Source organism: Amblyomma americanum, chromosome 3 (assembly GCF_052857255.1).
Source record: "Amblyomma americanum isolate KBUSLIRL-KWMA chromosome 3, ASM5285725v1, whole genome shotgun sequence".
NCBI lineage: Eukaryota > Metazoa > Arthropoda > Arachnida > Ixodida > Ixodidae > Amblyomma > Amblyomma americanum.
The window spans coordinates 202,734,946-202,759,153 of record NC_135499.1 but is presented as its reverse complement, the minus strand read 5'-3'; the positions used below and the strand labels follow the sequence as shown (position 1 = coordinate 202,759,153).

The following is a 24,208-nucleotide window of genomic DNA, read 5'->3' as shown; positions in this document are numbered from 1 at the left end:
CGGTCGCTCGTGCGTGCTCTGGACTGAACGCGGTCTCTGATCTGTGCCTGGACGGTTCCGCCGGTTGTTCGTAACGCGTAAAGAGGATGGGCAAAGGGTGAAAAATAGTAAAGAGGGTGAAAAATACCCTCTTTACTCAAGTTGATTGTTAGGTTCCTTACATTTTTTTCATTTTCTTGACATAGAGTGTCTGGGGACATGATGAAAATACCCTCTTTACTCAGGTTGATTGTCAGGTTCCTTAGTTTTTTTCATTTTCTTGACATGGAGTGCCAGGGAATATGCTGACTCAGTACTCTGTGGTGGTTTATCGGCCCTTCTGCAATGCAACAATATGATCAATGTGGTCTAAATTTTAATCAGGACTTGTGTGAATGACAAAGATGGTTATGTGCTAAGGTTCATCCCTTATATAGCGTTTGCCTTTCGGTCTCATATAAACAGTTGGAAGCCTGCGCCTGTGTTGTCGTGTTTGTTCCTGTTCTCCTGTCATGTCTAATTCGCGCAGTACTAACCTTTTTTCTGCAAAGCATGTATGCACCTCAAACGGGATCACAGATGTTACCCGCAGATTGGCACCCAGTGATTGCATCATGCACCACAGTGAAAGCGCATTTGAACTGTTACCGCACATTCTGCGCTGCTCGAACTTGAGTAGCGGTTACAGTTCAAGGAACTCATCAGAGTCTAATCTTCCCTCCCTAATGCACAAAAAGGTAGCAGCCAAGCGAGTAGGAGGCTGCATAAAACCCACGAATAGATAAAATGGCACGCCTTTCTGAAGCGAGGACTGCAAACATCAAACAAAATGCTCCGTAGCCCTGACTCTTTCATAGCTGACGCTACCTAGCATTTCGATTTCTAATATTTTATAAGTCCCAAAGTGTTGCTAATAACAGACCTTCAGCAACAACGGTCAGCTCAACACCCCAAAGGCCAGTTTGGAAAGAACTCCTGCAGAGCACTTGCCATTAGTACATGCACTGCACTGCCTCATCTTTTTCGAAATCTCTGCTTTTTGCGAGTTCTGTGAATTTTGGTGAATTTTTTTCAGGTTCCGAGAATTTTGTTGTAGTGGAGTTCAACTGTACAGCCAGAATAGCCACCTTATTTTTATTTATTACAGTTATGGTCTGCTTATTAAGCAGAAACACATCTGAAAAGCAAAGTATGGTCTGCTTATTAAGCAGAAACACATCTGAAAAGCAAAGTTCTCAACTATTTGATACGTCAGTGCCAGATATAGTTCCTGCAGTTCAAGTGATATGGACTATCAAGATTCAACAAACGACTCTGCTTTTAAAGGGTAACTATATATTGAGCCAATCTCACACATCAGCAAGCTGTTTCAGGTGATGAAAATTTAAACAGGTTTGTGCATGCCGAAATGAAGGTTAGAGTAGCATAAAAACTAATGAAAAAAATAAATCCTTTTCAAGGTTCCTAAACCACTACTTATGGAAATTTTCCTGAGTTACAGGCAGTTCAGTGAAGCTATCTGTTGAACGCTGTTATGCAATAATTCTTCAAACGTATGGAGTGGCAGGTATCTGAAGAGCCCTGCCCCTGCTTACTGTTGCTTTCTCATTACGTTTGCCTGCACACATAGCTGTTGCAGGTAGTGAAGCCATTTATGAGAACCTACAAAGACTTTTTTTTGCTTTGTTATTTGTAGCAGCATGAGCGTACACTCCAGCTTTTCAGTACAGACAGAAGGAAATTAATATAAACTTATAAACAATCATGGTACCGACACAGTGAAGAAAACTTTTGGAACCACAGGTAAGCTTGAACATACCTTATTAAACTAGCAGTGAGGCCAAACTCCTATAACGCAAGAATCACACACAGTCCAAGTAGACCGCAGAATTCCAACAAGCTAGGATTCCAATCCTAGCTGGCTTAGCAGCATGCCCTCTCCACTGGCACCATTTGCTGACAGAAAAAGTACTTCCAATCAAAAATCACCCGACTGCAGCCACAGCTAAGGTCGCAGCTGTGGCCGCTGCTGGAATGACCCTAAATATTATCAGGCACAGTGCTGCTGCTGCTGTTGGTGCGCCGCTACAATCGTAGCCAATTATATGACCAGAGCCAGTTGCAATGCATAAGCAGTAGGGTGCAAGCCTCCTCAATAGGGCCCTGGGTGCTGATATGCCGAGTGCTGCTGCGGAGGTCCTTGTGGCTGCTGCTGCTGCTGGGGTGGCACTTGGCCGCTGCTCGAGAGCTGTCGCTGCAGCTGGGCCACCAGAGCTGCTGTCTGCTGGTGCTGCTGCTGTTGCTGCTGGTGCGGAGGTTGGTGTTGCTGCTGTTGCTGCTGCTTGAGGGCCATGAACTGCTGGTGGTGCATGGAGCCAGCCATCAGGCCAGCCGCACCAGCTGGGGCCGCACCAGGCGCACCCCCGCCATAGCCGCCGCCCGGGATCGGGCCCCCTGGCCCCCCCGGGGCAGCCCCGCCCTGGGGGGGGCCTCCCCCGCCACCCCCGAGGTGGCTGGGGGGGCCCCCGGAGCCCACCAGGTTGGGGGCACCACCGGGGTGGCCTCCGCCGGCTCCTCCTTGGCTGAGGGCATACTGTGGCCTGGACAGCACATGGTGGCCAGAGCAGCCGTGATCAGGCACTGTCCATCCAATGCTGTAGGCTAGTCACTTCCACAGAAACAGAGGATGCACCGAGCTCTCTAGGCCTTCAAGAGCTCAGGCCACAGGAAAAAAGCAAGAATACGCAGGGATGGAAGTTTTGCATTTGGGTGCAATGAGCTAACGTTACAAACATACTTACGGTGGGGATATACAGCACAAAAGGCCAACAGACCAGAAGAAAAACATAGCAATGGCCAGTTGGATATGGCCATGCTGCCCGTCGCCCTTCTGGTGTGTTTGTCCCCACAATCGATCTACTCCAGTTCTCTATTCTGCTACAGTGCCCCCTTTTCTGGTAGCCAGTGGGACAACTGTCCTAAAATAGGTTTGCATGTTGAGACAATTATTACTACGAGGAATTCGGTCGCTTTTTAGCACAAGCAAAGCTTCCAACCCCGCCCAATGGTCCATTTTGTTGCCCCTCTTGTGGCTTGCATTCAATCACACATGGTGCGCCTATACTGACACCTTTTCCACAAGCAGAAATATCTGGCCCTGTGCTCATGCCGTTAGGAAGTTTGCATTTCAACATACTTCTGATCTGTGTCTTGCTGACTTATGCTGCAATGCCACATGGCACATTGGGATAAATGCACCCCAGAAATGCCTGATGCAATGGATGAAGCTGACACACACTGCAGTATATTCTGAAAGCTCTCTTGCACACTCCTTTCTCTTTGGTCAGCCCCGATGACCAAACCAGGGGGGAGGTAGCCCAGAGTTCCCCCCTATCCAACTTCCCCACTTATTCTCATAGGTGGTTTACATCTTTTGATATATTTTGCCCATTTCCCCTTTGGCTTTAAGCATCCCTGCCAAGCAGCCAACTGAAGAACTACAACATAAAGCTAGGTCATTATTAAGCATTTGAGAGAGGTGAAAGTGGCAGCACCAACTTCATTTAATTAAGAACTGGAGTGATGTTAAGTATATGTACAGCTCACTGAAACCTGTTCAGCAGTTACAGTTCCCCAGTAAAAAAAAAAAAAAAGCAATAAGTCGATCCAGACATATCAAATTTTGTTTATATCGAAGCGTCAGGGCATCCCATTAAAAATCGTATTCAAAAGTACAGCACCACTGTTCATGTTTATCGAAGTTCTGTTCACTGGAGCATTAGGTACATTGAACGGCGTGCCGTCCCCCCACAAGTGGGGCTTCTAACGGCGCCCCCATGCTAACATTTAGTGCACATGGTAGGGTCGACTGCGTGGCCTTGGGTACCAGCTGGCAGTACTATCATTGCAAAACCATGGTTGAGAGGTGAATGTGGGCTGTGTTTTCGGGGAGCGTTTGATCTCTCATACTCATTTTTCACGTGACGCTGCTGTCATGCGGAGAAGCAGTCATTCAATACACTACCTGTCATGTGGTGAAGCCAACCTAACTGACCAAAGCGTAGCGATAGTCCCAACACCTCACCTGGCTCGCTTCACTACCGAAGGCGTTCTGAAAACCAGCTATCCTTAATTTTAATTACGGATTATTTTGTTTATAGGATATTCCTAACCCATTAGACCTCTTATGACAGGAGGTGGCTTCTTGCATGAAAACTTGCTTCTAGGTTATAGAGAGGGTTATCGATATCTGAACGTGATCTGGTTCGAGTTTGATATACCCAGGATCGATTGTTAATCTAAGATGCAAATCTGAGGGATAAAGGCCAGTATTTTTTTGAGGGGCAATTAGAAGATGGCTACTGAACAATGGGCCAAGCAAATGTGGGATGCTTGTTCACACACACTCATACAAGTCATCTACCATGCAAAAAAAGTTAGTAGCAAAAGACCCTGTGATCAAAAGAGTCTATCTGCAGATCTGTACAAATTACCATGCTACTGCAATGGCTTGTGCAGAAATTTGTTTATTGCTTTTTCATTTTAGTTTTAGTACTATTACTGCAAAATAATGAAAAGTTGGGCTGTATTAAACACCTTTTAACTGTTTTGCTTCTAACCTTTTTCTGTTGTTTAAAATGTCATCCAGCCGATGTGCTGAAAGACTTACTGCACAGGGCATCCAGACTTTCACAAAATGGCCACTGTATGAACACATACACATTTAAATGCAACAGCTCTGACGCATGACACAAAGCACGCAAGAAAGCAAAGCAGACTCACAGCAGATTGCCTTGGGATGGCAAATTCAGGCAAAACTGGCCTTGCGAGCAAGCATCGAGAGGCAGGCGAACGAAGCTTCATTTTTCATTGCAAAGCAGGAAGTGCAGGGTTTTAAGTAAACAGGCATGCACTGCGCAGCCAACAAGGTAGACACGAGCACACACACGAGCACATAGCATAAACAATGACAGACACCACGAGGACATTTCGCAGACAAAACTCTGACCACAGAGCAACAGAACAGAGACAAGGAGAGATGTTAGACAGAATGAGAGATGCTCAGAAAAACCTAGCATGGGCGAATGACCAACTATAAATATGCACAGGTGTTTCGAAACACGAACTTTTACAAAAAAAACAAAAACCTCCTTGAAAATGTGACAAACCCCAGGTGATAAGAAATATATCAAGGTAAGAGCAGCTTACTCACTGCACGTTTTTAAGAAGCTGAAGTGGTTAGAAAAGATGACGCCAGAAGTGTTGCAACTAGAAATTATTCTGTGAGAACTTATGACAAAAACATAATCACAGCGTTCACAGGATACAGAGCTGGCCACCATTTGACATCATGCTCACTTTTTTTTATGAAACCCTGACAAAATTTATGCCTTATGTTAGCATAACTTAATTTTGCAGGTAGGCCAACTTTGTTAGGTCACCTTAAAAAAATTATTTCTGTTGCACGTTCAATTTAAGACAGCCATTGTATGGACTCAAGCCAACAACAATCTGAAGTCGCCGGCAAGTCGATCGGGCATACTCTCATCCCAGAACAGCCATACTTTTTTGTAACACAGTGCCTGGAATGCCGAGACAACTTTTTCCTCTTTATTTTTTCTCTTTTCACCTAACCGTACAAGCTGCAATGTGTTACAAGTCAAGAATGAAAATTAACTTGCAAACACATCAGGTGACCTAGCCAATATGTGCCAATAATTTTTTTTTTTACCACATATAAATTTCCTAAGCCCTCCACACGTCACCGCTGATCTGTTTCCAACAAAATTAAAGGGCCACTGAGGACAGCTTCGTCCAGTTTTTGTCAGTGAAAATCAATTGCTTGGCTCCCCGCGCCTATATCGATGTTAGTCCGGCAGCAAATGATGCATTCATTGCTAAAGAAGTTGTATTTAAAAATACTGAATTTTCTTAATTTTTCGTGAGTGCATCTTATACAATGATGCAACTTATATACAGCGAAAAATGATGCACCACCACATGCCGTCGTTTGCCGTGCCCAGTAACTTAGCATATGCTAGAAAAGTAAATAGATTTGTAAAAGAGAAAAAAAGTCGTTATTTTTAAAATGTTATCTCATGTAGAATCGCATAATCTCAACCCAACTGAACTGAATATGGCTTAGCCTGCCCGGACTTAAGTGCGCTAACACAATAAATTTTACCACGACTGAACAAAATACATGAGCTTAGCTAGCCCCTTGGTTCTTCTATCTTGCATAGTCATTTTTACAGCGAAGTAGGAGATCCACACATTAGGAAATATTTATTGTTCCTGTATGGCCAAAACAACAGCAATAACCATCAAATCACGTTTGCTTGTACACAACATCAGTGGTTGGTGAGGCTGTAAGTAAGAATTCAATAAGCATTGCGCCTTCTCTGTCCAAAAACCTGTGCACATAATCTTCTGAAGCTAAAACTGATACGTGCTCTTGGCTTTTACCATTCTACAATGCTGGCTTGCAAGCACTCGTGCCTTGATGTGACGAAGCCATCAATAGTGTTGGAAGCTGCAAAAGTTCGCATTGGAATGTGTGGCACTAAAAAGAAGAAAGCTAAACTAAAAAAACTACATATTACTATATTTACTCTAATGTAACGCATTTTTTAAAACTGAAAGTATAAGTGAAAAATCACCCCTCTCATTATAATAGACTATTATGTGGAGACATTTACTTGCATTTTGGTTCATGTGTCGTGGAGATCAGCCCCCAACTTCGGCAAATGAAAAAAGGAACAAGAAAGTTAAAATGCCACACTGGTCGACCAACTGAAGCTCCGAGCCACAAATATAAACTAAGGTGATCGGCACAGTGGATCACCTATCAGAGCGGTCAGAAACTCGTCACTAGAGACGATGGCACACACTCCCTCAATAACCGCAGCACCGCCAATGTCGCATGCTAACGGCAGTAATTCGCATCGGTTGCACGGAAAGCTGGCACTGCTCTTGCAAACAAAAAGGTGCTCTTGCTGCTTTCCTTGGTATCGGTATCTCACGCACTTTTCGGCGGAGCGTGTATGACGACTTGTTTCAATGTTACAGAGACCAACCACTGACGTTCAAGAGGCATGACTCACCACGGCGTGGATGAGTGGCTGGGAGAAAATTAGTTTTTGCAACAAGGCCTCTAAAGCACATGCTCGAAGTGGTGACGGTGTGGTGGGACTTCGTGCTTATCTTCATACTGGTCTTACCTGATGACCTTTTGTGCAACTCTCTCAAAACAGGAGTGCGTGAAAGCCATTTTCATAGGTACTTCTGTGAATAACCTTCTACCAATCTTTCTGTATACTGCAGCCTCATTCCTCGCGTTACATTCGAGTTCTTTCACTTTTTTTCCTTTATGTGCCTGCAAAGCCAAACCACGAATTACACTCGTGTTTGTGCTAAATTCCAATAAATAAGGTACTTCTGAACAGGCAATCATAACTTGACTTTCAGGAAAATCCTTGTACTGCAACACTATAGAGATGGATGACTTCGCAAAGCTTTCATTGCTAACTTCCGCCCTTTTTGGCAGTTCATTGCAACATAAGCGTTGCCCTAATTTCACCGATCTCAATCACTTACATGGTATGTATGCAGCTGGCAAAATGTGTTGTACAAGTTGCATGCAGGTCAATAAAGCTTGAGAGAACAGACAAGAATGTTGTATGTAATAGAAATTGCATCATGCAGCAAAGCGAAATTAAGGCAGGACACAGGAGCCACTCATGCACCAGCGAAGCAGTCTGCACATAAAGCTCAAGCAGTTCTAAACGATGCAAGGCAACAATGTTCAGCATCGCCTTATGCATATTAAAACAGTGCTTGTTGCCCATGTGAAAAAAAAAAAAATTTACCTGTGATGGCTACCATGAACTTGCTTACACCAAACGAAATGCCTTACCTTCAAGAAATCACGACATGATAGGCAAATAGAGAGGTTCTCTTATTTGTATTAATAGGGCAAAAAAATGCTTCGAGTAGAGAGACTGAACCTCAGAGTGATTTATCATATGCACTGACGAGTAAACCAGAGCAGATGTGAGGGACTGAACAAACCTGCAGTACATTTTGAACCATGCATAATGTTACTGGCACGATGATTTGATATGCTTGTTGTACAACTACAAAGTATACTATGTGAAATGGCTCCACAGTTCAATGTACTAGCAATTCCCTCCACATGACGCTCTACACCAATGTACTGCATTTACTTGGGTAGTTTGTGCCCATGCATAATTTGAGTACTCCAACTTTTTACCCGGATTTCAGAAAAAAAAAAAAAAGCTTGTACTCGCATATTTTACACTCCCTGCTATGCAAGCACGCCAGCATGCACGTGGGTGCACGCAGGGCTGGCTTGGGATGATCGACGCGGCCGCGTGCGGCTGCGAAAGGTGAGTGGTGTCAAAAGTAAAAAAAAGTCGGCAATTCATTTGTAAATTAATTCCGGCAAGAAAAAATCAATTGTGTGCCATTTACCCGGCTCATTTGAGCCGGTGGTCACTTTCACGCATGAAAAGCTGCGAAAGCCAACTTCTGGTAACCTCCACAGAGTGCGTTGTGCCAGACTCCGAAACTATCGAACCATTGGCTATTCTGTTTGCCACTACTCAGCCGGGCCACATGTGAGGGTGCCGTTTTATCATTTTATACCTCCATTTGCCTCTGATTGCTGGCTCTGCGACTGCATCTTTCCGCGTTTATTGCTTCAAGCTGTGCACGTGTCGTCATGCCCTCATGTCAGGGGTCCGGGTTAGGAGCGGGCAGGGCGGCATGCGTCGGCTTATATTTGGAGTCAACCTTTTTTTTTGGCCAGCGAGGTGCGCAAGTTGCAGGGCAAATTTATACGCGGCAATATATCGTATACATTCTGGGTTATGACCTTTGTAGAGTTTTTAGGATGTGTTCGCGAAATCTCAACATAATTTGCGCACCCCCTTTTTGAAGCCTTAATTTTAGGAAAAAAGTGCGCAAATTACGAAAGTAAATACGGTACTATATCTCCAAATGCGCTGCAAAGAGAGAATGAAAAGGCAATCATCAACACAGGGTTTGGGCTTAAGATAGTAGACTGAGTTGCCTTTCCCTAGCATCTTACTCATATCAGCAGCAAGTTTACATTGTGCTTCTTCTATGAGAGAACAGCAAATTGGGTTTGAGGCAGTCAAAGACTAAATTCGGAGTATAGAGAGGATTGGAAACTGTTGCCAGGAACATTGCTCGACACTAAGGTTGCAGCAACACAGCTAGGAATAGAAGAATGATGTGGGCAATCAAAATAAACGTTTAGCAGGATCTCTTTCTCAGCTGTGGCACCATTGCCCTCAATGACTGCCCAGTTGTCACATGGAGGGCTGTATAAGTAGCTGAACCGTGTTTGACGCAAAGTTATGTTTGTGATTTTTAGAGCAAGCTTCCAACATAATAACCAAACCTTTGTGGCATTGGCACCAGATGGGACAAAACCTGTCTGCAGACAGATCATTGACAGGCTTGAGTCTTTGCACACTAGCCATTCAACCATAACTCTATGGAACCTCCTGAAATATGCTGTTTCATTGTCACTATTCAGGCACAGCGTAATGATGTCGGAACAGAGAGACAGAGCCAACTTAATCTTCGCTCTGCATGCTCGCACCAATGGTGGCACTGCTCTTCACTTCCTACTCATCATAGACATGACACCATCACCACCGAGTAATTCCTCTAGGTGCCTGCAATCTCAAAGTCAACCATCTCGGTCAACATGGCCTGAGGGGGCTTCATTCACCTGTTGGGAAGGTACTGTTGGGGCCCAGGGTTCTGCATGCCAGCTGCCGCCGTACCCATCATGCCCATGTTGCCAGACTGCTGAGGGGGTCCTCCCATGGTGCCCCCTGCCCCCCCAGGATTGTAGCCCTGGCCAAAGCCAGGCGGCGCGGGGCCCATCATGCCGCCACCTGGGCCAGCTGGGGCCCCAGCCGCCGCCCGGCGTTCCATCAGGGCTTGTGGAGGCGGCCCGCCGCCCCCATAGCCCCCGCCATAGCTTTGGCTCATGCCCCCTGGCAGGGGAACGCGAGCCGCCGTAGGAGAAAATCGGGGATCATCCCCCATGACACAGGGTGGGGACGACGGCACCGGGGCAGGCGGGAACAGGGGGGGCAGACGAAGAGAGAAGGGAGAGAAGGGGGCACAGAGGTGAGACAATGATGCACATAACCCCTCACCTCCCAGAGAAAGCAAGGATGAACAAATGTGAACAAGATATGACACATGCCTGAGAGATGTGAACGGGTACGAGCATCCTTCATGACCTTGCACTTGCGTTGGCATAAACGAAACACTTGTAAAAGGAGGGTGCTTTTCATGTGTGTACAGTGCTGCCTACATTCCATTGTGTTTGCACCCAAACTGCACACTGCAACGTTAGCCACAGCCATCTTGAGAAAACGAAGCAGCACGAAAAAACGGGGACGAAAGAGACACACATACGACAGGACGAATGCTGCACTTCCAACTGATTTTCATTGAGAATACCAAAGCTTAAGTACAGCGCTACTATCGTCTCGTGGCAATCAACCGCAATGATTCAAAAACGCCATTTCATTATCAAGAAGAGACAAGGAAGCGGTGCTGACACACTGACCACCTGCTTTTCTGATGTGATGTGCCTCAATAATCTCTCTTTCCATCCGATCCTTTCCACGCCCAAGAATTTTAGCTTTCCGAAATATGGGTTTACACTTACAATCCCGGCAGTGGATAGCAAGATGACCACTCTTCCCTTCTTTCACCAGACTGTAATGCTCCCTAGCTCTCTCATTAAAACAGCGTCCCGTTTGACCAATGTACACCAATGAGAGAGCTAGGGAGCATTATAATCTGGTGAAAGAAGGGAAGAGTGGTCATCTTGCTATCCACTGCCGGAATTGTAAGTGTAAACCCATATTTCGGAAAGCTAAAATTCTTGGGCGTGAAAAGGATCGGATGGAAAGAGAGATTATTGAGGCACATCACATCAGAAAAGCAGGTGGTCAGTGTGTCAGCACCGCTTCCTTGTCTCTTCTTGATAATGAAATGGCGTTTTTGAATCATTGCGGTTGATTGCCACGAGACGATAGTAGCGCTGTACTTAAGCTTTGGTATTCTCAATGAAAATCAGTTGGAAGTGCAGCATTCATCCTGTCGTATGTGTGTCTTTTTCGTCCCCGTTTTTTCGTGCTGCTTCGTTTTCTCAAGATGGATCAAACTGGCCCAAACTTCGGTGCTTTTGCATTAGCCACAGGAAGCAAGGCTGACCAATGGATGATATGGTGTCATGAGCTTCATGATAAGCACAACGGTAGGGATGAGACATAGAAGAGGGGCACTACTTACCGCACCTATTAAAAGGGATCAATTTGATCGATTAAGAAGCAGCCTATAGGATGCAATAACGGCAGTTTTTTTTACATGTAGCACCATCCAGTGCGTTGCTAAGGAACTGTGCTTCAATTTCAAATTTGTTTTTTTTTTTCATCAGCTCAATAACGGAGCATTTTTAAACTTACCGCGAAACACCTCAACAGCGATCAAGCCAAGCATGGCGCCCAAAGTGACGCCCTCGTCTCGCATCAACCCCACTCAGCAATGGCACTGTTCTCCCAATTCCGCAGCATCGACACTTGATTTTGTAGATGCAAGCAACAGAGATGTGTGAAAAGATGAAGCTCATTTGTCTGATTTTAGTTCGGATAGAGATGACTGCTCTGTCAAGTCTGGAAAGTCAACAGATGTCCATCTGTGACTCTCATTTTTGCCAGCGCTGAGATGATTTGCTGCTTTTCGAGCCTCTCCGAAGGTACTCGACAGGTTCTGAATGAATCCTTGCCACTAGCAGCAAAGCGAATTGAGTTTTCTCCAAGATGGCCTAGGGTCGACCTTAGCGTTGCACTGCGGTGTAGATCAAAGAGCTTTGTGCGACCTTTTATTTTATTATTATTTTTTACTGATCTGAACGTTTAGGATGAAGAGTTCTGTTACTCTAAATACTAGTTTCTGACATGGTTGCTGATAAAGCATATAATATAGATATTAGAGATCTTTTTAATCTCCTAGTTTCTGACTGCAATTTTTTTTGTGAATTTTTACGCAAGTCAAACAAATTTCCCCAATCAAAAAATTTTCTTTATAAGCAATACATATCCTGTTCTTTTTATGCATTAAAAGTAGGACCCTATTAGCCACCCTATGACATATTGCAAAATAGCAAAATTTTAAAATTTACGGCTGAATAAATTTCTTACGCATACTAGTGAGGGGTGCGAGTTGAGGGCTGACTAATATGTGGCAGTATACAGTAGAATCTCGGTGATACGAACCTCACGGAGTCGCGAAAAAATTCGTATCCGAAATTTTGAATCATCCAAACGAACAAAATTCGTATGCAGAAGCATGAAAAATGCATTCACACAGATCTGTTTACGGCTGACGAGATTTATTCGCTGCTGTGCGGCCACAGCTCGATACTCACAGTGCGTACCACACGATTAGCGATCGCAACTTCGGCGATGTGCGGGCCGGGCCGCGCACTGCCGCTCACTGTGCTAGGTGCGTACCGCGAGATTAACGATCGCGACGTCGGCAATGTGCGGGCAGCGCTTAGTGCTCGAGGGTGCGGTCGCGGCTCGCTTGTTCGTATCATCCGTAGAGGTGAGGGAGAGCACTCGGAACATCCGGAATTTCGCGCATCGTACAAAATGCACTCTGGCCGGAAAATTTCGCGAATTCGTATCATCACGAGATTCGTATCACTCAGATTCTACTGTACGGTGTTCAATTAGTTGTCTTCACAGAGAAAATGACGTTAATGTGCATTCCCATATGCTTTCCTTGGCCTCTCTCATACGTACCTTAGCGAGCTCCTCACTTCCTTTATTCCTCTTTGCTTTCATGAAGTTTAAAGGTCCCAACCAACATAGGAAGTTCATAAAAACAATCTGGAATAATACAGGCATATCTACCTATGCGGCTGTCATGAAAAGAAGGAGAGAGGCCAGACTTCAAAGACTGATTACTGTCAAGAGCTTGCACGCAGTTTTCTACGCCAAGCACAGAGTCCAAAAACTCGTGAACTGTCTTCTGCTAAAGCTAAAGCACTAGTAAGCGTAGCAACACCTTTTCTAGCTCTCATCCCTTTTGCATACAGCACCTCTTGTGCGCACAGCATTACAGTGTAAGCAACTTTAAGAAAAGCCTTGCTTCCCAAACACAACCAGCCTTGTTTAAAACACCGAAACTCTCAGCTACCAGTGAAATGTAAAGATTATCGGGTCTTTAATGTCAAGTGTGATGACACTGGTTCGTTGTAGTGACCTACAGAATGAAATCATCAACACAGTGCGAACTGACTGAAAATCAGAAAATATGTTTCTGGCACAGTACGGATGACGATGGAATTATGTAAAAACAGCACACCTCCCACACATAGAATACAGAAATAAAAGCTGCATTTTGATGTCTTGTCCTGATTTTATCAGATAAGAAGAGGATGATAGCACAGTGACAACCACACTTCATAACACACTTAAAATCCCTGAAAAGTAGCACTCAGCAAACACCCTAATCGAATGACCTGCATGATGCTTGGCTGCACTGCCTCACGATTCTCACTCTTATCCAAGTGCAAAAAGTTGAGCACTCCCCCCGCCCCAACACACATACACACAAAAAACAACATAATAACCCTTAAAAAGCATACAAGAATCAGTTAAAACACCAAGCAGGACTTGAAAAGCCACCAACCAAGGGTGCGAATCCAGCTTAACTTACCATGAACCAACTATAACTATTACAATTAGCCCAACCAACAGCACAATCGGCTGGCCAGAGTATTTGTTAGCTGTGATGGAATGTGCATGAAAAGTGGTATACTGACCACCACTGATGTGCCAAAACAAGATGGCAATTGTGCAGAAAACTACTGTGTACATTTCTTTAGTCAGCAATTACAGTGCGTTTCAGTACACTCACAACCAATTTTTATGCAATTCCATGAAAGAAAAGAACTAGTATGTAGCCAATTTTGAAATAAATCTATGTATCCCTTTAACTCCCCTATTTCATTGCTGTCAGACACATTCCAGGCCAGAATGGCCTATGTAAATGTGCATTCCACTGGCTACATCTTAACATACGAATCTGAAAAGTGCACAATAATGTCAATGCTTTGATCTCAAATGTGGATTCAATTTTAGGTGCAGTCATATGATTGTGGCAGATTTGCTCCCGTTGCAACAAATACGTAAGCAACCAAAACATGATTTTGGAGCACAGAACTAGTGAAAAAATTTTCAAACAGCAAATTTACTTAACACACAGCACAAACACGCAGTTTTTGTTGCAGGCCATGCACGCAGTGGTGAAAGCAATGTTAAGAAAACGTGAATAAGGCAAGCTACCTTTGACTGCAACTATGTGTCTAACATGTGCAGGCTACGGTGCTGGCCCTTATAAAATTAAGTGCAGCAAGTTTGTTATGACCTTGTTAACCTGAACTTCAGCCTTACTACTATCTGACCACACTTATATAATAGAAAAAAAACAATGAATCAAGTTGTCCTACTACACACCTGGCATGTGCACTCCTTAATACAAATTGTGCGAATATTTATCAGCAAAGCAAAAAAAAAGGGGGGACTCTTGGTTCATGCTCACCCACAGCTCGAAAATAATCTGAAAAGAACCAAAGGATTACACGGCTCAGCATGCAAGCATGAAGCAAACCACCTTTTTTGTACATCTCACACACTATGACCAGAAATGGCTGTCTAACAGACTTTATTCGCCCAGAATTAAATTTAAAAAAGGGTTAACTATGCAAGAACAACTTCTGCATAAGAAAGCAAATTTTTAAATGTCAAAGAATGAACAAAACCCAAAGAAAATTATATTTCATGAGAAAATTGAGTTACAACAGGCTCATTTTTGCAGGGCCAGCTCACAGGCATCAATAAGCAAGTCCTCAGTTTTTGCTAACAGGACTCCCTTGCTAAAATACAGAAACTGACCAATTTTTCGGACTCTGATAACTCGGACTTGTGCAACATTTCAGACTTTAATGAGGAACCGTCATGTACTATCAGGCCAGAATGAAATGCGAACGGAGATTATAAACAAATCGCAATATTTTGCCTTTCTACTTTCAGCTATAGCACACGATTAGCGTGGGTCATGTTTATTTGTAATAGAGCTAGTGAAGTATACATTCAAAAACTGGTTGCAAAGGAATGTCCTATTGCACAGCAGAAAAATGCCACATAAGCGAGTTCACATTTTAATTTGGCCTGACCGTACCTCATAGGAACATGGCACAACCATGATCAACATTTTGGGTCCTGTGGAGTCGGAAGTTCAGATTTTTCAGACTAGAATAGACGCCAGAGCCTCCTTAGAATCCAAAATTTCTATTTTTTAACCATACATAGACACGAGCAACAAAGGCACCATGCTGGATTCAGTCGGATGGATTGCCTTGGTGATTTCTACCAATTCATTGTTGCCATTTGAATTAATGGCGCATACTTCACAGTGAAAACACGATGTCCTGGCGCGTGTTCGGATTGATGATGGGACAGCGGCCACATCCACTGTGGCTCAGACACCACCACCACAATGATATCCCTGGTCACAGTTGGACTGAAGGCTGCGGTGCACATGCATCGTTCCCTTTCAGTCTGGCGCCGTGATGTGGCGTGGATCGTAGAGGCGGGGGTGTAATCGGAGCTGCTCCCTTCTCCCAATGATTCCGAGGATTCCCTCTATTAGTCATTGTGACCGTTGTTGGAGAAATGGACTCTGGCTTTGCCATGCGTGTCGGGGCGACGAGGGGCGTGCGTATTTTACCATGTTCACGGCATGACCCGTAGCTGCGTCGCACATTTTGGTATCGGTGATGTGAGGCGCGATGCAGATGTGAATAAGGCATGGCTCTGACTCAAATGCGAGCCAATATTATTGCTTGCAAGCATAACTTAAGAAATGATGAAATTCGTGATTTTTCAAGTCAGTTTCTGTCAACAAAAAAATTTTTTTTTAAGTTGACGGACTTTTCGGACCATTTCATGGGTCCTGTCGAATTCAAAAAATTGGTCAGTGACTGTATGGTGCGTTTTATGCAGGAAACATACAAAAGGGTGAGTTCACTTGAGGATTAGCCACGGGAAACTTTGAACACAAACTGTCTTCAGCAATGGTACTGCCAAGATGCATGTTATTTCTGCAGGCCAAACCTTGAGCTCAAATCATTATGGAAGGATTGAAGACAGGCTAAGAACCAAATTCATATTCCAACCAAAATACCCTACAAAATTCACTTCCAAGTACAAAGCCAATATGGTAAGCTAATGCATAGAACAATGTTGCAATGGTACATTTACTGTGCAACCTTGTCTGCTTCATATATGGCCCTAGTGAAGTGTGGGCCTCACTTCTAAGTAACCCAAACTACTAGTTGCACACAAAGAGCTATGCCAGAGAGCTGCACTACCAGACACAGGTGATAATGCTCTCAGGTAACTAAGCATTGAAGTGAACACCTACCTACTCAAGAGTACAGTCGGTTCATGATAATTCAAGCTCGCACTCTGCATTTCCTGTAGTTTTGAATTTGCCTGATACAAGTGGCATACTTGTCTATTTAAATCCGTACACTTTTCTACAAAAATGGTTCTGCCAGGAAGGGAATAATGAATGCACTGGGAAAAACTGAAAGCACTTCTGTAGCCGCCAATCTAATTTCAAACAGAATTATTCAGAAAGTACTGAGTAAATTCCATGAAGCACAGGAGATGCATTTTTTTAGATTAATGAATAAATTTGCCTCACAAACAATTTTTCAATGTTTTGCACACCAGATTTTCTTGGAAGAGATGGCAGCAGAAAAATATAATTTTCCATACTTTCGTTATGGCAGCTAAAAAATATAACTTTCCATACTTTGGTTACTCAAGGCAAAAATGCTGCGCGCCCTGTAATAGGCCTGCAGAAGGGTGCCAATAATTTCAACAGAATAATCAAGGAACAAACTGTAGTGGCTAAAGAACAGGCCACAAAAAAAAAAAAAGAGAAAATGAACAAAGTAAATCATCCTACAACAGTTCAAATAGTGCCAATATTGAGCTAAGATGCTATAAAGGTGTAAATTCAGGTGTGCGATTGTGCATGAGAAAAACGAATACCGTATTTACCCGAATGTAAAGAGACCACAATTGTAATGCGAAGGTCGACTTGGTGGGCCCGAAACAGGAAAAAAAGAAAACGATTGTAATGCGAGGGTCGACTTCGTGGGTGCAAAAAAAAAAAAAAGAACTGGAATGTAACATAAGGAACGATGCGGCAGTATATGGAAAGATGAGCAGAAGTTTACGAAGAAATGTACCTCAACAAATGGCTTTCAGGCACCCTTTTTATTTCTATTTCAAGAGAGCTGCACAAAAGATGATCGTGCACTTTATACGGCTGGTCATAAAAACGAAACTTCCAATCGCTCAACCAAACGGCGAGTTATGCTTTCTGAAAGTTGGTGACGATTCTCGGCAACACTTAAACGAGTTGTCGCTTTGCACAGAGCCATTGAAAAATTGCACGAGTTCAATGTCACCGAAAAGTGTGTCAGGTAGCAATACCAAGAAAAGTAGCGAGAATGTCCTTTCGCTTACAATAAAGACGCCAGGCTTTCCGTGCACCCAAAGTAGATTGCTGCCATTAGCACGCGGTATTAGTAGCGCTGCGAACACTGAGGGCATCTGCCGAACTTTCAGAGACTAAGATGAAGGCCTTTACGATGTCTTTAAGTTGTGCGTATTCTATCGCATTTCTTCAGGACAATGCATCAAATCCACATTTGGTACGCAAGTCTGCCGTCCCCAGCGAGGAGTTTCTGGCTCCTATACATGATGATTGGTATTTATGGCTTGTAGCTTCCGTTGGTAGACCAATGCAGCACTTTGACTTTATGTTTTTGTTTTTTTCATCTCCCACAGTTGGGAGCCGCCTGCATGACGCATCAACCAATATGCGCGTAAATACAGAACAGTGTGGCTTTGTCTCTGCTTAATATTCGATTTTACCGCGAATATACAATGAAAATGCGAGGGGTGACTTTTCACTTAAATTTTCAGTAAAAAAACTCACGTTACGTTCGAGTAAATACGGTAGTTAATACCTCTGTTTTTCTGTCATATAGCAGTGGTGTTGGTTCTGATCTTCTGAACATTAATTCAGTCTTCCCAAACATCTAATGAATCTTCAAAAAGTAAACTATGAACCCGTGGTCCCAGAAAGCTTGAATTAACATAACCCGGCTGTAATCAATGTGAGCCATCAAGAAACACAAAAGAGAAGATTCTAACATAAACAAGAACATCAGGTGACCCACCTGGTGGAGGCAAATGGTGCATGCCAGCGGTCTGCGCCTGCGCACTCTGCTGCATGCCAGGGTGGAACATGCCTTGCTGGCCGACTTGTTGCTGCACACACATACACACAAACACAGGTGGCGATGGCACGGTCAGCACCAGCCTCTCTCTCGCGTCCACCCTATCATGCCACAGAACTAAAGAGAAATACAGTCGAACCTCGATATATCGAACAGCACACTGATCGCAAAATAGTTCGATATAGCCAGAATTCGATATATAAAATCACGTAGAAAACGCGTCAAAAACTAGTACAAATCAATCAATGAACCAATCGTGGCGCAATAGATACTCACATGAAGCTTCAAACAAAGTATATACCTTTGGCTGAAAGCACTGTAGCAGCGCAGCCTGCTTCATATTGGCAACTGCGTGCTTAACCACGGCCTCCTCAACATAGTCTAAAATGAGCCACAAGCGATAGTCCGGTGCCTTCTATTGAGCCGCAGTAGCGGCATATAAGGGCCAAAGCAGCTACAGCCTCAGTTGCAGTCGGGAGCAGGGCAACATCAGCGCTTGCGGAATCAACCTCGGCAGCGTCTTTGTTTGGCTGCTCAATAGTAACTTCCGCTGCGATCTCCACGCCTGTCAACTCCGCCACTGTTCCAGTGCTGTCGCCACCTCACACCAACCACGCCACGACAGGCCTAAATCATAGAATAAAGGACCACCACAGCGATCGCACCAATCACACACGATAACATCGACTGGCGTAGCACAAGCAGCGGTGTGAGGAGTCAGTACGGCAAATGCAATGTGTCGTTGACGTTTTCCTATGACGCCGCTATGTTCAAATGGCGCCCTCGGCGCAATCGATGTGTGCAGCTATCGTGCGCAGCAGTCGGGAACGCCCATCGCGCCGCCGCTACCTTCAAGGGTGTTGCGGGAAAGCTCGCCTCCTGTCAACAAAGCACACGTGGTCTGGGGTGGCGGAGTTCGATATATCCATTTTACATCCAGCCCCAATCGAAATAAAAAATTAAAAATGCATGCGATTTTCCACGTGATATTGAAAGAGTTCGATATATCGAGGTTTGACTGCATAACAGTGGGGACAGCCAGTGGTAGGCAACTCACGGGTGCCATGCCTTGTGGGCGCATCTGCTGCTGTCGCATCATCATCTGGTGGCGCTGCTGCTGCTGCTTCTGCAGCATGTCCATGCTGGGTGCATACGGAGGTGCGCCTGAGCCACTGGGCCCACCTACGGGGCCCTGCATGGTTGGGGGTGGTCCCTGGGGCCCTTGCGGCGCCCCCTGGGGTGGGCCACCAAGAAACTGTGCAGACGGGTGCCGCGCCCGTAGCATGGAGCTGAGGGCGGCCTTGGACTGGGAGAGCTGCCGCTCGAAGCGGGGACCTCCTAGTGGGGCACCGAGACGAGTGGGGCAGGGCGGGATGGCAGGGTGGGACAGAGCAGAAATACAGGAGGCCGTGACATTGGAGGAGGGAAATTAATGAGAGTAGCAGGAAGAGTGGTGTGCAGTGAGCACAAAAGGGTGCAAAAGAATTGGGTGTGTGTGTGCGGGAAGACGGCGTTATGCACGATAGTGGCATGGTCGGCCGCATGCAAGACAGACACATGCACCGCGATGCAGTGAAGGGAGCAAAGTATGAACAAACCACATAACGCAAATGTAGAAAAGCCAGGGGCCCAAACAACGTGGCAGGACAAGCCGAATAAAAGGAATGCAAGTGAAACAGAATAGCACAATAAGCACATGGCGGGAAAGGATGATGAAAAGATGAAGAGGAAGCACAATAGTAGAGACAGGAGTTGCATGCACGAGTAAGACACAATGACACAATAAGGAAACCAAAGCACGAAACATGCAGCAGCCAAAACATCAAGATGCAAGCACCACAGCCAAAGTGGGGCCAGAGTCAGGAGAGGCGCACCCAAGAAAAACAAAAATAAATAACGAATTGATGTAATGGTAATAATAAAAATGTTAGGAAAGCAGAATTCCCAAATCGTATAGAGCACCAGTAGACGTGAGATAGGGTATTGCAAGAAAGTAAATAAAAGAGTTGAGAAGAGGCAAAACAAGACCGAAGAGAATAGTTGAAAATGTGTGGGGCCAGATAGGAGAGGACAAACAAAAAGAAAATTGTAATTTAGTCAATTTAAATTATTGAAACAATGTGTTAAGAACAAACATGTGGTAAAGAAAAACCGTAAAACACAAAAAATTCACGAAGTTTTGCACATATTTTTTTTTTTTTTTGAGAAGAGGTAGAAATAATTGTGGGGCAATGATTTTGTAGGTATGTTATCAAATAAAAGAAGTGCAAGGTAGAAACAGATGCACAATGTTGGAAAACAAGAGCAAGCGCACGGACCAGCCAGGAGGTGGGCAAGCAGAAAAGGAGGACATCAGGAGGGGTTGGTGGGTGGAAAGCGGGGCTCTCATCAATATTTGACAAAGCCATATTGAAAACATGCACGCACAGCTGCTCTCTAGTGAGTTTCCACATGACAAGAGCATGAGTACTGTTCGTGAAAGTGCAACTAGAGAATCCTACTGCAGCACTGCAGCTCTTTTTATGTCAGTCACATTTTCTGCTGCACCAAAATATTGACAGGATTACATTTTATTATGCAAATATCAATGGGACATTGAGTTCCTCAAATGTTCTAGCTTTTAGTAGCTGAGATAGCTACAGAGACCTTTCGTTTTTACTTCAACTGATAGCTGGCAAGAAAAAGCATTTCACTCAGTTACAAGTGTAGCGCCCGTCCTGTCCTGGCTTTTTCTGCCTGCTGTCTCTATGCTATGTTCTTCGTTCAAGCGTTAAGTAAAAGCAGCACACTTAAGAAATCAGTGCATCACACGCTCAACTAAAATTCTCTAAGGCATGGTTGCTAAACATGCCACAGTGCTTACACATAACTCATTTAATATCCTGTATTAACAGTGACGCTGCATTTGTTTGAATACACTTTCTTGTGTTTATTCACCATATGAATCTTCTAGCCCATCGTGGGAATCTGCCCCGTGATCCTGCAGCAGAGACGTTGTGTTATAACAGAAAATGTCAACCATTAGGAGGTAAACAGACACTCCTGCTAATCATCAAAGAAAATTTCTACAAAATGAATTTTTCTGCTTCTGTTTGCCTCACGTTCATGTTTGCTTTTAGAATGCATGCAATCAACACTGCTGATGGTTGTGCAGTGAAAAACTACACATAAAACAATTTTACAAAGAACTACTGTGCCACAAATGGTGCAGGTTTTTTCGAACAGTTCATTAGCTTGAACATTTCTACTAACTACTCGCATGAGCTAGCTTGCCAATTCTATGAAGCACACCTTCAGCATGACAGGCAGGAATATAACCAAAAAACTTTATTATAATGTACTCTGCAAGAGTAAGAATTCATTCCAGTTTGACTTTGCTCATGACTGTTCCAAAGACGAACCATCCATTTCACTGTAGACAACAGCACCTCTTCACTAGCTTCTTTGATTACAAACACATCACATTCACTATGACTTGCCATCACTGTTTCAGCTTGCCCCATGATCCAAACAAACTCTGGATTAAATTAGTCTCTCCAGTTACTGATCATTGTTGTCAAATAATAGTGGTGTGTGAATATTCGAAATTTCGCATAAATACGAATACGTTTGATATTTGGTTTATATTCGATTCGAGAAATTAATATTTGAGACTTTCTGAATATTTGAAAATTCTTCACATTCGTATTCAATTCGTATTCAAACATTTCAATATTTGCACACCCCTACTAGATATTAAAACTTTACTTATATCCAATGAAATGTTTCCAGTTGGAAAAGTGCACCTAAAAATCTTCTAACCTTTTTATGACACACCTAAGCTGCTATTTCGGACGAACACAGTCAAGTGTTTGATGGAAACCCACCTGGCAAGGTGGAAGCATGACAACAAAATATGTACCGTATTTACACGATTGTAATTCGACCCTTTTTTTGAAATTTAAAATTCCGAAGCGGGAGGGGTCGACTTACAATCGAAACGAAACCTTGAACTGCCAATAAAAGCAAGAAAAACAATCTATCAGGAACGCTACTGCGATGCTAGAAGTTTTTGTTTGTTCTATGGCTCCAAGCGTAGCATTCAGGTATTCCGCGGGCTTTTTGGCCAGGATTTTTCATTTTTTATTTTTACTGCGCACACCGTTACCCATTCCGATGGTTCAGTGCTACTGAACAGGATACCCGGGTTAGAACCCGACCACGGCGGCAGCGTTTCAATGGAAGCGAAACACAAAGGCGCCCGTGTGCTGTGCAATGTCAGTACAGCAGGTTAAAGATCCCCAGGTGGTCGAAATTATTCGGGAGCCCTTCACTACGGCACCTCGTTCTTTCTTCTTTCACTCCCTCCTTTATCTCTTCCCTTACAACTGGGTTTCCGCCGATATTTGAGACAAATACTGCGGCACTTCCTTTCCCCCAAAACCAATTTCATTTCATTTCACTCGCGGGAAGGGCCGCTGTCCCGCCGTTCCAATCGCGGAGTCTGCGCCAGTGCCCGGGAGTGTCGCTAGCTGATGGAAGAGCCGCTATTTCAGTTGGTTGCGCAATACATAACAGCGGCGCTTCTGGGGAATGCCGATGTCTGCTGGAAGAGCCGACACCCCGACGCCGATCACTCTTTGTTTGGTGGTGCTTGGAGTTGGTGCTTTTGACTCGACTGCCGGCCACGTGCTTCGCCATGAGCTCTCCAGGTTCGAAAAGCATTCGGCGCTCATTCACTGCAGCGTTCAAGAGGGAGGCCATCATTTACGCCGAAGAAACCAACAAATGCGCGGCGGGCCACAAGTTCAACGTTTCTGAACGGTTGGTGCGGGAGTGGCGGAAGCAGCAAGACAAAATTTTCGATTGCGACTCCAAGCGAAGAGGTTTCCGCGGGCCGAAGTCGGGACGCTTTCTGGAGCTGGAGGTCAAGCTTGCAGCGTATGTCACTGAAATACGTGATCGGTCCCTTCGAGTGACATGCGAAATGATCACGCAACAAGCCCGGGTCTTTGCTGCGGAAGCTGGAATACTCCGAACAGACTTCAAAGCCAGCAGGGCTTGGGCTTCGAAATTTATGAAGAGGGCTGGCTTCTCTCTTCGTCGGCGTACTAGTGTATGCCAGAAGCTGCCTGCTGCTTATGAGGAGAAAGTTCTCGCCTTCCATAGGCACTACCTCAAGCTCCGCGACTCGCGGCGATACCTGCTCGGCCAAATCGGCAATGTGGACCAGACTCCCGTCTACTTCGACATGACGAGCAACACAACAGTGAGCGTGAGGGGAGCTCGCGAGGTTAAGCTTCTCACGACAGGAAACGAGAAACTTCGGTTCATTGTTATGCTATCATGCTTGGAAGATGGCACAAAGCTCCGACCATACATCGTCTTCAAAAGAAAAACTATGCCAAAGGAAATGTTCCCGGAAGATGTGATTGTGCGAGTGAACGAAAAAGGCTTTATGACGGACGACTTAGTTATTGATTGGTACCGTCTGGTGTGGCTTTTGAGGCCAGGGGCATCCCTCAAAAATTGCAATCCGAACCTCCTCATGCTGGACTCATTTCGCGGCCACCTTACCGCGAAAGTGAAGGCAGAGCTCCGAAAAGAAGATATAGATATGCTGGTGATTCCCGGCGGTCTGACGGGGCAGCTGCAGCCACTAGACGTTGGTATTAACAAGCCATTCAAGGACTTGCTCCGGCGTGAGTACAACGAGTGGCTGGCGGCAGAAGGGCGGGAACTTACGCCAACGGGGTGTGTGAAGAGAGCCTCCCTGGTGGC

The 24,208-nt window shown here is 44.7% G+C and overlaps 1 protein-coding gene across 5 annotated transcripts in view; it reads right to left on the bottom strand.

The window, feature by feature from the left end:
• Positions 1–1,989: 1,989 nt before the first annotated feature.
• LOC144125903 (mediator of RNA polymerase II transcription subunit 12-like protein) overlaps positions 1,990–24,208 on the bottom strand; it is an 84,262-nt gene continuing 62,043 nt past the window's right edge. For 2 of the 5 annotated variants that reach the window (XM_077659705.1, XM_077659708.1), the window contains exons 37-41: positions 19,506–19,786; positions 18,389–18,479; positions 14,668–14,685; positions 9,764–10,034; positions 1,990–2,579 (exon numbers count right to left, since the gene is read on the bottom strand). In XM_077659705.1, coding sequence (XP_077515831.1) covers positions 2,132–2,579; positions 9,764–10,034; positions 14,668–14,685; positions 18,389–18,479; positions 19,506–19,786 — 1,109 coding nt within the window. In that variant the 3' untranslated portion in view covers positions 1,990–2,131. The remainder of the gene's footprint in view (positions 2,580–9,763; positions 10,035–14,667; positions 14,686–18,388; positions 18,480–19,505; positions 19,787–24,208) is intronic. The other 3 variants (XM_077659706.1, XM_077659707.1, XM_077659709.1) reach the window with 3 other exon arrangements.